The following is an 18,676-nucleotide window of genomic DNA, read 5'->3' on the forward strand; positions in this document are numbered from 1 at the left end:
TCTGGTGGTTGAGATCTGCTACAGCCACCCAATCCAGGGGGAGCAGTTGAGGAGCCTTCTCCCATCTGCCATAGGAGGTGTCAAATCGCAGGGCTCATCCTGATGGGGGAAGAGTTCTCCTGCCTCCAGCAAAAGGAATTCTTCAGAGAAGGCAGGAAACCGCCATGGCTGAGCAAGGGCCTGCTGGGCAGTGACATCACTGAATAACAGGCTGTGATGTCACCGAGCGGTGCTCTGTGACTGCAGCACCCTCAATGCTCAGCTTTGGGCGTGGGCAGAGCCTGGCCCAGTCAGTCTCATGCCTGGACTCCTGCTGAGCGCACGCACGAGCTCTCACTGCCCGTCCCTACAGCCATCACCTGCATTTCCCTGGCCTGCCTGGCTCAGGCAGCTGGGGCCCCACAGGACGCACAGGCAGCAGCAGAGGTGAGCTGGGTGGGGACACATCCTTCAGGGTGGCAACGGGGTGAGCACTGGAACACCAGTAGCTGCCAGGGCCAGGGCAGCATCCTGAGGACCCTCTGAGGGTGGGTCAGGATGAACCTCGTCCCAACTCTCCAGCCTTAGTTTTCCCCAAAGTCTCAGTTTTACACAGAACAGAGCTGAGGCACAAAAAGCTCTGTAAACAAATATTTTCAATTGGGACCTGAGCAAATCTACGCAGCAAACTGAGGTTTAATGCTCTTCTCCCTCTCTCCCTTCTTCTTTTACCAATTCTCCACCAGAGGAGGTGGGAGGAATTGTTTAAATAAATAACCGAAGGCTTCACTTTTACAAATCCTTAAACAATTAGAGCTCCCAGCCTTCACTGCACCTGTCACAGCCTCCCCCACCCCAGCACACACACAGACTGCACACGTAGAAGAAATACTCCCAGGCTGGCCTTAACCACATGCATTCCATGTTCCATACTTCAAGATTTCAAGCAATTGTTTTAGTCCTTGATGTAGCCCCATCCTACCTGTTGAGCCTCTTCATTCCTCAGTGTGTGGTTAGCATGCATTGCAACAAGGGGCAAAGGCCCGCTATCATTCATCCTTAATTAAAAAGACAGGCAGTGGAGCTGTGAATTAGAAGTGCAACAACATACTATCTCAGAATCAGGACTTACAAAAGGTAAGACCAGGAACTGGCAAATGCAGCCCTGACAGAGGGACAGGAGTTACTTTTGCAATATTAAGGGAATCCAACAACCATCCTGCTTTCAGCATAGTCTCAGCACATTGTATCTGTGCCCAGACTACACCTCAAGTCCATAAAAAGTAGCCAACCAGGGTAACTGATCAAAATAGAGCTAGGGAGAAAAAGCAATATTGATACGTTAACAACCTTTAATAAAAGGTTCATTTATGAATACTCCGCCAGCCCCCCATTATGTTAATCCAATTCCTTGGCAGTCAAAACAAACTTTCAATTATCCCCACTCATCGTCCAGTCTGAAGCCCATTACAATTAACACATTCCCCATAGTGCATAGCTATAGAATCAATAAGGTTGGAAAAGACTGCTAAGATCAAGCAGTCCAACCACCCGCCCACCCCGCCGTGCCCCCTAACCATGTACCTCAGTGCCACATTCACACGTTTCTTGAACCACCTCCAGGGACAGTGACTCCACCTCCCAGGGCAGCCTGTGCCGCTGCAGCACTCTGAGATTTTTTTTTAATATCCTTTTTTAATATCCAACCTGAACCTCCCCCAGTACAACTGAAGGCCATTCCTCCTCATCCTATCACTGTTACGTGGGAGAAGAGGCTGACCCCCACCCTCCCTACAACCTCCTTTCAGGTCACTGTAGAGAGCAATGAAGTCCCCCCTGAGCCTCCCCCCTCCAGACTGAACAACTCCAGTTCCCTCAGCCACTCCCTGTAAGACTTGTGCTCCAGACCCTTCACAGCTCCATTACCTGTCTCCAGACATGCTCATCTATGATCACTTGGAGGGTACATTGATTTCATCAAGAGCCAGCTGTCAAGGACAGCTCTGAATGTGTAATAAATACCTTTTGCTCTATGCTCCAGCTGAAACTGGAAAGTTACAGAAAAAGGCAAGAGCCACAACATATTAGCACAGTCCTTTATCTTCAGCATTTAACATGATCCATTACATTCCAGAAACAATTTGCATAAGAGACTTTTCAGCACAATGGTATCACAAATAACTGAATGCATACAAAACTTCAAAGATCTGTATTTCAACAAAATAAGCTGTTACAGAATGGCATCTTGTTTCACAAGGACAGCTTCAGTGTGGAAGGCAAGTGCTTTTCAGCCAGGGTAGAGTCTACAGCATGCAATAACATGACATTAAACAGATGCAATCCTGATGGTTGAAACATTAAATAAAAATTAAGATACATTAAACAAGCACTTGAAACACAGGCCATGCCATAAAATGCCCTTTTCAAGTCACACCAAAAAAAAAAAAAGTTTTTCTTTAAAGTAGTAGTAGAGTAGAATGAGTAGAATGTATATATTGTATTGAGAGTTCATAGTCACATTATAAATGTTCTTCCAATACCCATTAAAAAAATCATCTTTTGGCTGAAACTCAAAGTATGTATTTCCAAGGGTGTAGCAAATCATAATTTCCCACAAGTGCTTTTGAAATGCATTCTTCTCTTGCTGATTTTGAATTGCATGTCGAAGTTCCATACCTGTTTGAATCAACCCCTTTTACCTCCTGGCACAGTTATTGTATTCTAAGAGTTCCTTTCTCGGGTTTTTCAGGCTTCAATAGAAGTTCCCTTCAGAATACATATTCAGTTTTACAAATGCTTTTTTTACAAAGGACAGAACAGAAGTGCATTATAGCCATTTGTTTTCTAACAAGGCCTTTCAGAAAAAAGATTTTCATACCAAGTACATATGGCCAAAGTCCTCAGACACTGAGGAACAGCTGACAAGAAGTCATTTCCCTCACTAAAAAGAGTACACAATTCTGTAAAAACGGACTACAAAACCACAGTGCTAATAATGCCCAGTTTCGTTATGATAGACATAGTAATATATACACAATGTGTGTAGCACATTAAGCTTTTATGGGCAACTCTTCGCATCGATAAGAATAGATTGTAGTATAAAATATTAAAAACAAGCTATTTAACTTGTACCACATGGAATTTATATATATCTGACACTTTAAAAGGACCACTGTATGATAATATATTAAAGGATCATTTTCAAGTAAATTATGATTCATTTTCATAGACAAGAACATGCGTATACTACGTATTGCAGCAGTATCTATTCCCAGTAATCTGAAATATGCAGAATAAAACATGTAAACTTACAGAAGTTTACTTCCATATCTCTCAGTTCCAATCCTATCCTATTTCTGTATGCAAGATTCCTGCTGTCTTAAATGGGAACCAAGTATTGGGGCTGAATCTGCAGGGATTTTGAGAAAGACAAATTCAGAACAATATAAATCTAAAATGAAGACATACTTCTCTCAGACACCTACTGAGAGTGAACATAACATTTTCAAGAATTGCAAGGGGTCTGCTTGTCTGCTTTCTGACACAAGAGTACCCAAAATACATTTTGAACATTCTAGGCCCTTATCCAACAGATTACAGAAAGTGAAGGTCCTCTGTTGTACTCTGTAAGAGCTCTCCCAAAGTCAAGAGAGTAAGAAATAATTTTGAGAATAAAGGTCAGAAAGCCCAACCTTAAAAATATTTAGTACCCATTAAGACCAATTTACGTATATATATATATATATATTAGAGGTTACACTTAAGATCTGTATGACATTTGCTACATGGGTATCATACACATTTGCATTCCCACCCCATCCCATGCCTGGCATCGTGTTTCTGAAGTGTTTCATCTCTCCATCTTGTCCAGTTGACAACCACTGAATGATTCCTATTTTAAATAATGAATGCTTCTTCTGCAACTTCCATACCAGAACAACTTGTAATACTGGCATTCCTGAACATAACGTGGGCTAAGTTTAGTTCCAGTATTTGCAGGAGCACCAGAGTTGGCCTACTATAAACCTGGATTTGGTTACAAAAGCAGTTATACTTTTTTTACTTCAAAGTCTTTTCAGAATAATGATTTTTTTATTAGATGCTGCTGTAAAAAATACAATGTAAGCATAGTGCATTTTATCTACAATTATTCTGTCATCTCAAAATAGCATTGATATATGTAAATATATTTTTAAAAATATTATGTTTTAATGGTGGCAAAACAAAGTACTTCACCATCTCTTCCCCACCACAAATACAAATAATAAACGCTTGTCTCAAAAGGTGAAATACAAGTGCCACGGTCCATTAAGCAGGCTTAGTTCATTAAAATATATATTTAATTGAAATTAATTTATTGCCAGTGGATTTCAGAAACCATCCATATACAGTTTACAAGCTTGCTCTCATTAATAGTCACTGGAGTTCTTAGTGGGGGAGCCGGACTATAATCTCTCTATTAAAAAAGACCAAAGGTAAAAGAAAAGGGGACAGAAATAGGTGGGTATTTGTTGTTGTTGTTTTTTCAGTTGCTGGGTGCTTCTATTCCTGCTTTCCCTATTGCTGCCTCAGGAAAAAGTAGTTTTTTAAGTATGTTTGCATAGAATGGTCCATACACTTGTTTATTAAATTCTACAATGCTTGCAAATTGAGATCCAACGAGTTCCATCTCTGGTTGAATCACAGAAAGGCCTCCTGGCAGTGTAGGCATACATTTCCGAAAACTTGGAAGAGCAAGCAAGCTTTTCATGAACAACTGGATCCGTTTATCTGAAACATAATATCAAGTATGCTCAGAACAATGTAAATCCAAGATAAAGACACACTCACTTCCCAAGTGCTCTGCACATCAGTACAAGAAATTCAATAATAGAGGGAACTACTCTTTCCCAAGCTCATCTTGCAGAGGGAAACAATACCAGAAGCCTTTTGCAGCTAGCTCCTGAGAGGCAGACAGAGCATTACCCTGCTGCAACAAAGTACTTTAACTAAAAGGTAGTAGGTACTAACTAAAAAACCCTCTGGGTTTAAACCCAAAGATGACAGAGGAGAGACTGAGTATCCTTCAAAGCTCAGGCATCTCTAGGCCGGTAAGGACACTTACAGAATTTCTCCTCACTACACCAAACCATACCCTGCAGCAAACCCAGAGCACAGTCTCCAGGTAAGCAACATTTCTTCACTCTTAGCTGATCCAGTATTTTACTGCACTAAGAATGTGCTTTAAAAACAGACAGCTAATTAAGCTTGCTGGAAGTAAGTTTGAAAACGTAACTAACAGCTTCTATACAGACACACACAGTAAGACAATGATGTATTTTCTTACTAACCAATCAAGGAACTGACGGGGTTATTCTCCTCAACAATACTTGCGATTTGACCCATCAAATTATTCTGCATTTCTGTATTAAGAGTAGGAAGATCTCTTTCAGCGAGAGACTCATTCACTTTGATGCAAATCTGAATGCCAATAGCATTCAGAGCTTCTTTCAAATCAAAAGTTCTGGAAGAAAGAAATAGAAAAGCATTAACAAGATTTACAGTTTCTGTCACAGTTTAAAGTGAACTTACTATCACTCTTCCCCTTCATTTTCAACCTGCCCTCTGCAATGGCAGAATATAGAAATGTTATCAGCAGATTTGTGTACTTCTACAGATATAAGTCAGCATCTATAAGATAAGATCTTTCAGATGACCATTTTCAGCATGCAGCAATAACACCAACTCACACTGACCTGGAGCTTACGCATTCCTCAGGGCTCGATTCATAGCATTTCATGAGGAAAAAGTAAAATGGAAGTTGTTTGGGGTTTTTTTTGAGACACTCAGAGATTGCATCATACTTTTAGCAAAAGCTGTAACAACATTAGATGCCATATACCTTAAGCTACCTATAGTAAACTTGAATCAACTGGCAAAAATGACTTGGAATATATTGCTGCAGCCCTTCTAGTATTAGAACAGTTCAGTTAGAAGGGATCTACAAACACCAAAGCCCAACTGCCTTCCTGACTTTAGGACTAACCAGAAGTTAAAGTACAGTACTGAGAGCATTATCCAAATGCCTCCTTCTTTTGCTATTCGTGATCAACAAATGGTGGCTATAACATTTGAACTGTTTTCCCCTGAGTTTTTAGATCTGCTTGGTACTCCCTGTTAAAAAAGTATGATGAGGGTTAAACAAGGCCTTACTTCTTGCTCATGCCTTCAAGAAGAGGAACAGAGATTCTTTTCAGTTGGCTGGCAAAATCAGGCACGTTTACAATTGCTGCACCCACCATATTGTTTGTTATGAGACAAACACAAGCTATGATTTTTAATTGATTCAGCTTTTCTCTCAACTCCTGAAGACGAACTTCATCTGTTATTAGAGTCTAGAAGCAAAACAATAACACCAGTTTAGGAATATGGAGGGAGAAAAGTAGGCAGGACAAATAGGATTTAGTCATGAAACATTAACACTTTTAAATAACAACTATGCAAGTCAGAAGATACAGCAGTTAAAACATTCTGAATATGCAGCACTGCACAAAATGGCATTATGCACAAGCATCAGAAGTCAGTCTGTGGTGAGGAGGAAAGATGAGGCCTCCAGTGAACAAAACAGTGAAGAAATTGCATCATATTTCTCTTCATTGCTGACTGATATCTGCAGCCAACAATTCAGCCCATGATGTGGAATGCTTCTGAGATCCAGAAGACACTGTAGTGACTAGGATTAGACAGAATAGTCTTCTGGATTCAGCTGTCTTTTGAGAAGTGCCATCACCTGCAGTTGATAGGCAGTGATGAACAATTGTGCATGACAAACATCAGTTCAACCACCTGAGCAGGTTCTGTGAGTCACCTATAATGCTACAGGCAAAAAGCCAGCAGATCATACCAAGAATATAATTACCACAACTAAATGTAGGGTTTTTTTTTTTTTTTTAAATCAGTTTTATTTAAGTTTGAAAGTTCATGATAACCAAATCCCCCACTGATGAGCTGGGCATTAACATTCAACTATTTAATAGTAATCTCATACTTGGACAGTCTAGATTCACCAGAAGATACCTGCATGTAGCTCTTACTCAACTTGGTAGAAGAATGGTAAGAGTAAGGTATTTTCCCTTTCTTCTGCTGACTGGGAGCACTAAGAGTACCCCCATTTAGTCTGGGAATTCTCTGCCAAGCCACTAAGTATAGCAGTAAAGATGCTTGCTGCAGTTGCTAATTTTACTGCTGACTGATAGACAATTTCACACTGGCTTTATTTAAAGTGGCAGAGGTCGGTAATCAGGAGTTGGAGGGAAATACCAGTGATTCTTGAAGCAGTAGTTTACATGCATAGAGAAACTACAAATAGCCACTATAGTGAGCTTCAAGTTCTTAATGATTCTGCTAAAAAGTAAGAGATTCTCAACCTGATCCCACCAATTCTTGTTTCTGTCATTCTGTTTAGGAAAACAAGGTACTACAGACAGATCTCTCTCTCACAAAAAGAAATACATATATATATATATATATATACACACACACACACATATACACACACACATATATCTATATATGTATGTATGTATAAAGAAAGCCAAGCACCATCAATACAAGGTCCAGCCTTTGACCATGGGCATGACTGCTCTTAGGGTGGAGCTGGTGAGCTATGATTGGAGAGAGGAAACAAACTTTTCTGGTTATTGAACTTGCCCCATCTCAGTTCAGAAAACAGGACTAGCCAATTTCCAGTTTTACTACTCAAAAAAATTAAGAACCACAAGAGAATGTTTCGCCTGTTGTCATTAATAGCATGATTATCATGCTACATCAGTATTTTCATACAGCTAGAAATCTGAACACACTGACCTCTGGAATTGTTTTGTGGTAGTCCCATTGTAATAGTTTCAAGTAGCCATTGTTTAGCACCAGTGTAGGACTAATACTTGATTTAGAACTATGATCAGCACCAGGGGATGAGGATGATTCATTGGAAATGGATGACAATTCATCTTCTATTGATTCCTTTATCCATTCTGTTGTGAGATCCAGAGCACCTAAGCATTGCAAATCAGCACAGATTTATTGTATACTTCCATCAGAGCAGTAACTTGAGGAAGAGAGGTGAATATATAACATAAGCAAGGTTAACATGTATTTCTGAAAACTGAGAAAACACAGTAGACACTATGCCTTCAGAGAAGTCAATCTCTCCCTTGCTTTTTTCATGACCACATCTGCTGATCACCTTAATATTCTAACTAGTTTGCACAAACCCAGTAAGAAACTGTAGGACTTCAGTCAAGATTTTTGATGATAAAAACCCCTCAAAACTCCAAGGACCCAATTCATTTCTTCCTCTTTCAGGGAGGCAACTAAGTAGTTGGGTCACAGGACTGGAAAGAAGAGGTGAAAGGAGAAACTGTATTAACAGCAAATGAATCCTTTTAAAGTTACTTGACAGGCTGCATTTAGAAACACCGCTGGGTGTATCAGTGGCTTAGGGTTCCCGTTCCAGAAGCCACTACTTAAGATGCAAGTTTACTTTTCTCCTCTGCTTTTAAAAATGTTCTCTTAAAGGCTGCTTTGCAATATTAAGCAAAATCTGTACCAGTGGATCAAGGTGGCTAAAGAAACTTCTCAAAGTCTGCATTAAAAAAAATTTCTAACTCCCGTTCCTTCTGACTTCCCAGGCACACTAACTGGCTTTCCACATATACTTCAGACTAACAGACTTGCTGGATAGAAAAGAAGTCTCATCTTTCTATACAAAACACTAGGCTTCTGCCTCCAGATAGTAAGAGTCACTGTTGGTTTTTCAGATATTACTCAATTTGACAAACACAAATTTGTCAGAAAACACCCAATAGCCAAAAGATGCTTAACAATAAATCAGCATTTGCTTACAGGAGTTTTTCCTCTAAGTTAACTGCAACTGAGAGATTCCCTAACACATCCTTAAATACACATATATTTTAAAGGTTTAAATGAAATACAGCTTCCAGAACACCTACTTGGTGTTTCTTCAAGAATTTCCTGGAATTTTGTTCTTTCATAGTCCACCAAATTACGCCGAAGGTACGGTCTAAGGCTTTGAATTGTGTAATTTGCTACATCCATTTTCATCAGGTCCAGGACATGGAAGATTTGCCTGAAAGAAGAGACAGTTTAAAATAAGACAGCTAGAACAGTCCATTGATTTTAATCAGTAGAAGTGAGGCACACCTTCATTAGCACTGTAATCCCCATATTGGTGAAGGATTCTCCTTCCTTGTTATTTAAATGTAGCAGTCACAATGTTACTTTTCTTATTCTGAATACTTGAAGGAAGCATGCAATAAAAAGTTCAAGGAAGAATGAATATGCCTTCTGTATTTTGAGAGAATGAACAAGACTGAAATAGCAGTCTCAGAAACATTATTTCAAGTGGTGGTGGTGTTGCTGTTTAATGTTTAACTACTCAGAGTCAGTAGTTTTAAATCAGGCATTCTACTCATTGCATTAGGATAGACATTACATTCCAGCCACAGAACGTTGTAGCAATTGCCTCTTGCCTTTAATGCTTCTGCTGTGCAAGTTTTCTTACAATTAGAGAACAATTAAAAAATGCCACTATTTAAGACCTTCCCCACCGTCTTTCACTGCCCAGATGCTCTGTGAGATTTGAGATTTTTTTTTCCTGTGTAAAAACGACCCAAATACCAACCTCAGTAATTCTACAATATTTTCAGTTGCTTTTAACTGTTTTATATCGTTGTCTCTTATTGGAGCACATAATTTTCCCATAGTGTTGATGATATAGTTAGCTAGCCCATGAATATCAACAGCATTGTGTTCTGCCTGCTGCCTTATAAGATCTGTGTCCAGAACTTCACAAATTTGATTTTGAATCCTGTTTGCTCCTGGAGTCAGGAAGGAAAGAAGAATCTAAAGTAGGGGGGAAAAACATGAAAAGCTTATCAATAAAAACCAAAGCACTTTGTAAACATGTTGAAATAAGATTAGTACTAGCATCAAGTGTATTTAGCTGTAACAGGATAGATTAAGACTGGACACAATCCAAGGTAGCAAGAAAAAGGCTGTGCAGTCAGACAGAAATCAGTGGAAATGTTAAGCTTTGAGAATAGTTTTGACTTGCAGCTAACTATCCTGCACTGAAAGCTGACTGGACGTGCACCTATGTGTGTGGCCATAATCACAATTAATATAAATAATATATTCTGTATAATCGTGGCTTCATTTTAAAAGCAGGAACTCAAAACGTTGGCTTGACTATGGATTAACAGAACCTTCAGTGAATGACTAGACTCAGACCTGACAAAACTATTGGAGAGGGAAAAAATGTTACCTCCTTAATTTCCTCAAAGAGCTTGATAGCATGTTCATATTCTGGAGGGTCTTCATTCAGTTCTGATTCCAGGTGATCCCAAAATGCCTTGTGTACTATTTGTTTCACTGTGCCTGCTAAGCTGTGGAAGAAGTCAATTACAGACAGAGAAAGAGACCACTAAATAGCCTTCATTCTTGGTAGAAGTGTTTTAGGGTTAACCCAGTGACTTGCTGGAAACATACAACACATTGCTGGCTATCACATGACCTGAAACAATATTTTTCTTGTGCTGTAGACCATCAGCTCCTAAAACATGACCTATGCCAAGAAGCCTTTCCCAAAACACTGTATTAGAAAGTACTGCTGATAGTTCGGATGCAGTTATAGAGATACTGCCTTTCCTCTTTCCTTACCAAATTTGCACTGTTTGTCCTAACCTTGTGTGTTATGTGCTAAGCTTTCTCAAAAATGCATCCATCACGTAATTATCACTTAGGGAATTTTTGCAATTAAAAACTTGATTGTCTTTCATGTTAATTTTCTCAAGATATGAGGTTTTTAAGTTAAAAAGACATCTGTAATCAAGAACATTTTAACCATCTACAATGAGGAAGGTATTTCTCACTTCCTCTGGATCTCCAGATCCTTTTACATCTCCTTTGGTGTAGTATTAGAGATAAATTAATGATGAGCCTCATCTTCTTTACTGTCACAAGACCAAATAGCTACTACAAACAGCTATATAGAAGCCCACTATTTCATCTTCTCTGCAGGACTTGAACTACACAGAACAGACCCACACTCTTATTTTCACTATGTGAATTCATGTGACATTAGCTTTTCACCTTCCACATGACATTTAAAACAGCAGAAGATGTTCTACATCTATCAACCCAGCTGGGTGGCAATACTTGCTCTGAGCAAGATAGCTTTGAGAGTGACTCCTGGAGTTGTGTTAGAAACATCCACAGCCTTTCAAAACGTAGTAGTGTTTGTTTGCTTTGATGCTGCTGTATTTCTCCTCTCTTCTCAATCTTGCTTTGTGGAAAAATTCATGCCCTTACCTGTTCTGTGGGTGGTCTTCATGTTTTATACAGAAATTTGCATTTACAGCAATTTCATGAGCTAATGTCAAGTTGGATAAATTTCTTGCAGCTGCCATCAGTTCATCAAATGTAACCATCTTGGGAGGACTTGCTGCTGGATCAAACAAAATCAAGACAAAGCGCTATGGTAGGTAAGTGCAATTCAAAGTATTATTAAAAATTAGCAACCTTGCACGCAAGTAACAAGGCAAGACATTTTGCTTCTTGCTAATTGGACTCTAGTGCTTTAGAAGAAAGAAGCTAGGATTACCAGACCTCTGTATCTTCTTAAAACACTAACTCAGGAAACTCCCAGCTTATCGGGGGTGTGTGTATGTTTGCGTGCGTGGATGGGTGGGTAACACCACGTTTTTAAAAGCAGTTTTATGTTTTTGCATCTTAATGGAGATAGTTTTTCTCCTTCAAAACGGGACCTTATAGTCCACAGACTTCCTGCCAGTTGTTCTATAGGATTCACCAGAAGAAAAGCACAGGCAACAGATACCAGACTTGCACCATAATCTGGAGCACGTGATAATGCCTTTCTTGCCTGCACAAAAGGTTCTGACGTTACCGATTTAATAAACCCCTACTTAAGAACCATAGTGAATGCATCATAAGTTACAGTCCCTTTCCTAAACAAATATGTCTTAAGAATGTAAACATTCCTAAAGTATATTTGAAAGCAGGAGTGTTTCTAAGACCCCTGCTTTTAAACCCCAAGTTCTCCCATTTAATATTTGTGATTATTATTCTGTCAGTACTACTCTTTAGGAGTCAAGAGCTAATTGCCAATTGCTGCTCCACTAACAAGCCTGTTTTAATGCAAGATTTCACTTATTTGGACACTAACCAGGTATGCATGGTCTGAGAATGCTTACAGATACCAACACTAAGCACATTTTAATTAAGGTTTTATTTATCAATACTCATTCAGGAAATATCTTCCTTGCGCAAATGAGTGTTCAATCCTAGTATTTACCAGAGAAATATTAAAATCATAGGTTACTTTAGGTAACACTAAGTTAATTTTATGTTGAAAAGATATAATTTTGAACAGTGTGGCCCAAAATCCACCCTTTGCACATAAAAGGCAAAGTGAGTTTGGTTGAGTGAGCGACTGCTACCAACATCAAGATTAATTTTAGACTAGGATACCCATGGTGGTACACCTTCCTTCCATTTTCTGAAGGGAAGCAGCCAACAGAGACACCCCCACAGATAAAGCTATCAGTGATACTCCACACAAAAAGAAATGTGCTGCTCTATGGCCATGAGAATGCTACACATTTCATTTAATACCCTTAAACACAGATTCAGATTCAAGGCTCTAACTACTACATGAAAGAGACAGAGGATAGGCTATCCTTAAGTGTCAATGCACAGCACAGGTAAGGTTGAAATAAGCTTACACGCTGGGGAACTGGGTTTGCTTGAAGAATCGCTGTTAAAGCTCTGCCTTGAATATTCAGAGTCACTAGAAGAAGCTGTACTTTCAGAGAGGCGAGAAGAATCTGAATCACTGTTCTGGTCATCGTTGAGAGGCATTGTGCTCCCCTTTAGCTGGTGAAGTAAACAAGATCTAGAAAGACAAACATACTTCCTATGTTTTTTGGTTTTCTAAGCTGAATACAGATTATAGTGTGAACAAGGAACAAGGAGTTGTCTTCCTTAAAAAGCACTACAAAAAAGATCTGGCTTGACACATGCAGAATCACGCAGTTATTAATAAACTCTATCTGTCCTACAATAAATTTTTGTACCTTTGGCCATTCCATATTTTACCATCTCTAACATAATCAATCTTTAAATTGATTAGATTAAAAAAACAACAACAACAACAACCCAAACTACTGACAGAAACTCCCCCAGGTTGCTTGCTGACAGAATTTTGGAAGCTCTCAATCTCCAAATATAAAGACATTTATCAGGGTGTTACCATCCCCCACCTGACTTCACCATCAAGTGATGTTTAGCAATTAGCTTCCTGTCACAGACTGAGAGCAACAACTCTGAAGCAAGCAGAGAAGTTGCTGGGGAAGAATGGGCAAGTAGTTCAGAGTGCTAGATTTCTGACACGATGCATCAAGAAGCCCGGCCTGCTGCTTTAGGTGAGACTTTGCTCAAAATCAGACTGAAAATGGCAGAGACCCCAAAAATACTGCTCCAGGAGTGAGAGGGCAGGTAGGTTTTTATGCTTTAATTTAAACAGCATCTCTAAGCCTCAAGCACTGCATTCAGTGTATGTGAGAAATAACATCCTATGAAGTTTCGTGCTTCATTGTACTTCTATCTACATAAGGCAACTGCCTCCCAGGCAGATAATCCGCAACTACACAGAACTTGGACAGCTGCGTAGTTCAATAAAGATGATTAATATTCTAAATCAGGAAGTAAAAAGATGTTCATCATCGCATTAAAATGAGAAATTGGAAGTTGGTCATAACTACTCCCAGAGGAATTTGGCCCAGATACCAAAAGGAGCAGTCCACCACTGACTAAGGCCACGAAGTACCCTGGAGTAGACTTTATGAAGAGACACAGTAAGTAACATGGCTTTACTTATGATTAAACAGCATCAGCACAAGCAAGCAAAGGATACTGCACTTTGAAACTCCACTGAACTTGGAAAAAGCCACTCTTGGCAGCAAAAGAATGATTGTTGTGTGTAGTTACGTGAATCAATGTATTGTGGGGCTGTGAGGTAGATAAAAGAGGACGAGGATTATGATCTCTTTATGTTAGCTCCTAGTTACAGCTCAGAGCGCTTGGTTTCTCAGGTACCAGCTCGTGCTGAACAGACCTTTATAACTTGAGTTATTCCACTGATGAATACTCCCCTGCTAATTGAGATGATTAATAGCTGTTTGGTGTTTGCTTCCTCCTCCACCCCCAAGAGGAAAGACGATGCATTTGAGTGTCTTTCTGCTCTATTTTGTGAAGGGGATCACATCAACAAGGACAGCTAACTGTTTATTAACTTACTGGAGAAGTCACTAAGAGACCATACATCAGCGTATAGGTCATAGGTTCAAGGCTTTCAGCTCTAGTTCATACAATCATAGAATCCTTAGAGTTGGAAGGGACTTCTGAATGTCATCTAGTCCAACTCCCCTGCAATGAACAGGGACACCACAGCTAGATCAGGTTGCCCAGGGCCTCACTCAACCTCGCCTTGAAAGTTTCCAGGAACAGGGCATCCACCACAAGTCTGCTGTAGTGCCTCACCATCCTCACTGTAAAAGATCTTTTCCTTATATGTAACCTAAATCTCCCCTCCTTAAGCTTGAGGCTATTTCCCCTTGTTCTATCACCTCAGACCCTACTGAAGAGTCTGTCCCCTTCTTTCCAGTAGCTCCCCTTTAGATACTGAAAGATCACTATCAGGTCACTTCAGAGCCTCTAGCTGTGGTACATAATATTAGAAGTCTTTTATTAAAACAGTGATTTTACCATACCTAACAAAACTGAAATATGTATTTATAGTACTGTCTAGGCAAAATAAAGAGTTGCAAGAAAACTCGGCAAGCCAAAAGGCTCAGAGATATTTTCGATGGAAATGGTATTTAAGTTACAACTAGAAATGAGTCACTCATTCATGTTATGCAGAAGTAGAACTACTCTACTATGATTTGTGTTACACATCTCAAAGCCAAACCTGACTAGAAACTAGCTGTGACAAGTAACCTCACTGTAGAAATACACTGCAGGTTCCTGATGTGGAACTACTTGCTTACAGTAACCCTTGTGAGCCCGCAAAGCATATGTTACTCAACCATCTATTGCTTCTGCATCAACACAGAACAGAATTTCCTGGCTAGAATCATGCCTAGAGTCTCTTTATTCATATACAAATAACTAACCTCCAGAAGGTCAATGTTGCACGTGGTCCATGGAAAAAACTGATGTGCGTTGTTAGATGCGTAGTTGCCCAAGAGGTCTTGTAAATCCCTTGCCTTCACGGCGTGTCTACTGCTTCAGCCTAGATATCAAAAGAACATGAAAGAGATCAAATAGATATTAAAAAGGAAAGAAATATCACAGAGTTTATACATCATCAAGAACTTCCTCTTAGTTGTATGATAGTTTTAGTAATATATTCAAATAATCAAATATTCAGACTTGCAAAGCATTTCTAACAGTAAGCAGTACCAAACCAGCCACAGAAGCAATACAGCATTGCCATTTTCTATCACAATCTTATGCTCAAGATGACCAAATAGTTAAGGTGGAAATTAAATTTCTAGATACATTAAGTATTTACACAGTATTCCAAGCAAAGGATCTTACAGCAACAAATAGTCGCATCTGAAAGAGAACCATGACTTATTTTGATGCACTGAGAACCTACCTACTCCTACAGTTCATGTTTGCAAATATACACACAGTAGAGACGCTGTTAGAAGTGTTTTAAAAGACTGGAGTCCCAACAAACCAACACGGGATGGCATATCAAAGAAAGCACTGCAATGTTTGCTGCAGTAAGTATATTTCCTAGTAGAATGCCTCAAGTAGCAAGGAAGAAAATGGATGTATTCTGTACGTTAAGAACATTACTGCTAAACTTGAAGTTTATAAGATAGAGAAGGCAGCAAGCACATCAAAGCAAACAGGGTCCAGAAATGCCATCTAGTTTTTTTTATGCTACTCAACAGCTACCCAACAGGATCAAGGAAAGAACTTTCACTGAGAACATGAAAATACAAACCAAAAACGGCTTTTCTAATTAGTTACAACAGAGGATCAAGCTACATAGTCCATTTTTTATAACATTCACTGCAATAGGTTCCAGTCCTTACGCTTTTGTTCAGAGCTTCTCAGAAGTTACTAAGGGCCAAGTTCACAATTAATTTTTATTATTAATTATTAATTAAAGTTTATATTAATACAGTTTCCAAGTAAGAAATATGAGGGCTGCTCTAAAAGAAATGCCTCCTGTTTCATGTTGGCTCATAACAGTAGAAGCAGATGGTGGTGGTACGGCAGTAGAGGTCAAACCTTCCCACCAATATTCCATTGCATTTTGTTGTCATGTGACAGATGGCAGCAGAGGGGCAGTCTGACAGAACAGCACCTGACACAGAAGTATGTATGAATCAAAGGTGTGTCATTGAATTTCCCCATGCAGAAAAATTGCATCCGCTGACATTCATCAATGTTTGCTGAACACTTACAGAGACCAAACAGTGGATGCAAGCACAGTAAGGCGGTGGGTGGTAAACTACTGTGCATCCTCCACTGGCACAGAACATTGCAAAGGCTGCACACAGGGTCTTCTTTATTGCTGATGAAAACACATAGTTAATGATAGTGAACACGTTCAGAAATAGTGTTTTGCTATTGAGAATGCACTCTGTTCACTGACATTATTGTACTATTTGTAGCTGTTGTAGTTTTCTTGGAAATAAACAAGAGAAATTGCCTTCAGAGTGACCTACATATTTCTAAAAGCCCTTTAGCCTTCCAGGACCCTTTTTAACTCTCTATGCTGAATAAACAACACCATCTTCTAATTTTTAATATGTTCATTAAGCATTACATATTAGACTCTTGTTTTAATATACAGATTAACATCCCACTTTTCCATTAAAGGCTCTGTCTATGCTTACAACCTGCTCTGCTCCTCCTGCTTTAAAAAAACCAACAGATGTTCACTTTTACTTTAGGTATGATATGTTTGGCACTGGATTTTATTACAGAGTGCTTTCTTCTGATCAGTCCCATTTTGTTTGTTGCTTTTATTTACCTCTCCCCACACAATCTGAGAGGTAGGAAAGGACCTCTGGAGATCACCTGCCCAACCCACTGCTAAAACATGTTCCCTACGGTAGGTTTTCCCCACAGAGATAAACCCTAAACATGAGGTCAAGTTAAAAATACTTTCTATATGTACAAAGCTTTAGTCCATTTTTCTATCTGCAAGCTTCCAGCTAAAATAACAAGGAATAACCAGCCTAGCACAGACAGCCCTGCTGTTGAGGCAGCTCTGTATCACTCCATATAGGAAAGAAGTGCGTTGTACGGCAGTGCAGAGATATGGTATGGCTGTGCTCCAGCACAGTTCCCTTTCACCCCACCAAACCACTGTGGATGTGCCCAAGATCACAAGGTGTGATTAGCTCTCAAGAACACACACTTTTTATTCCCGAGGGCCTCCTTTAGCCATTATCTTAAGAGTGAGAAAAGAGTTCGGAGGGCTTATTTTCCTTCAGATAACAGCTTCACGGACAGTTTTTCCACAGTGCAGCTTTGTTCATCAGAGCCCTTCATCCGCATGCACTCCTCTCTCAGCGTTCTGTCCAGCTGGACTACTGCACAGGTTTTTATCTCGCTCACTCCGCTGGGCTGATGCCCTATCAGCAAGGCGGCATCGGCTCGCGTTTCCCTTCTCGCTGCCTCTGTCAGCCCTCGGCCGCAGGGCACAGGAGCAGAATAGAGCCTTTGTTGAGCGCTACTCCGGGCAGCTTCGTCTCTCAGCCCGCGGAGCTCTCCCTTCATCCCGAGGGCCGCACACAGGATCGAACACAGTCCTCCACCCGGCACAGCCGGGGGGCCTCAGACCGCAGCTCTCCTCCCGCCGCCGGCTCCTCCTCTTCCTCCTCGACCTGTCTCCTCCCCCGGCCCCATGTTTTTAACAGTTACAGAGTTTGGCACTGCCCGACCAAAACAAACAGCGTTACCAAGGACGGGCCCGGGGGGAGAGAAGGCGGAGAAGGGGGAGCCGCTCCGCCAGCCCAGCTGTCCTGCCCTCAGTGTCCGTCCCCGGGTGCCCTCGCTATTCGCTGCCGGCTGAACTCTGCGGCTGTGCCCGTAAGGGGGGGGGAGAATACCCCCGACGGGCAGCGGGACAGCCGCCCCCCACAACATACCGGAGGGCAGCGACCCTCAGAGCAGGACTACACCCCACAGCCCCACAGCCCCGCAGCCCCCCAGCCCACAGTCACCACGCAGCACGGCTGCCCGTCCCTGCTCACTTACCACAGCCCCGAAACACGAGCAGCCCGTGCTCCCCGCGCGGCGCTCACCAGGGGTTTTAAACACCCCCCGGGTTTATGTAGCAGCCCGGACTATGAGTGCCTTCCTCGGGCGCGCCCATCTCTGCCGGGAACGGGGAGGAGAGGGGGGGGGAAGTAACTCTTTCCTGCCCGCCGCAAGCTGTCAGCTATCCCGAGAGATTTAAGTCAGCTTCTTCACATCCCCCCAGAAACAGTGTGTGTCCCCTCGGTGTGCCCGGAGCCGATCACTAGGCGAGGAGCAAGAGGAGGTGACAGAGGAAAAACCTTGTCGCGCCACCTCCCCCTCCCGT

General features: G+C 40.9%; 1 protein-coding gene across 6 annotated transcripts; it reads right to left on the reverse strand.

The window, feature by feature from the left end:
* Nucleotides 1-2,061: 2,061 nt before the first annotated feature.
* Nucleotides 2,062-18,396, reverse strand: TCP11X2 (t-complex 11 family, X-linked 2). 6 transcript variants are annotated; one of them, XM_015285929.4, is made up of 11 exons: nt 18,349-18,396; nt 15,234-15,352; nt 12,783-12,952; nt 11,350-11,482; nt 10,304-10,419; nt 9,662-9,882; nt 8,970-9,106; nt 7,825-8,012; nt 6,172-6,353; nt 5,310-5,482; nt 2,062-4,749 (listed from the first exon to the last, which is right to left on the reverse strand). In XM_015285929.4, the coding sequence occupies exons 4-11, from the start codon at nt 11,369-11,371 to the stop codon at nt 4,505-4,507; spliced, it is 1,284 nt and encodes a 427-aa protein (XP_015141415.2). In that variant the 5' UTR covers nt 11,372-11,482; nt 12,783-12,952; nt 15,234-15,352; nt 18,349-18,396; the 3' UTR covers nt 2,062-4,504. The 6 variants fall into 6 exon arrangements, with proteins under 6 accessions (XP_015141415.2, NP_001001897.3, XP_015141401.2 ...); NM_001001897.3 differs by having other exon boundaries at nt 10,304-10,424; XM_015285915.4 differs by having other exon boundaries at nt 10,304-10,424; nt 11,350-11,485.
* Nucleotides 18,397-18,676: the final 280 nt, after the last annotated feature.

This window comes from Gallus gallus, chromosome 1 (assembly GCF_016699485.2).
Source record: "Gallus gallus isolate bGalGal1 chromosome 1, bGalGal1.mat.broiler.GRCg7b, whole genome shotgun sequence".
NCBI lineage: Eukaryota > Metazoa > Chordata > Aves > Galliformes > Phasianidae > Gallus > Gallus gallus.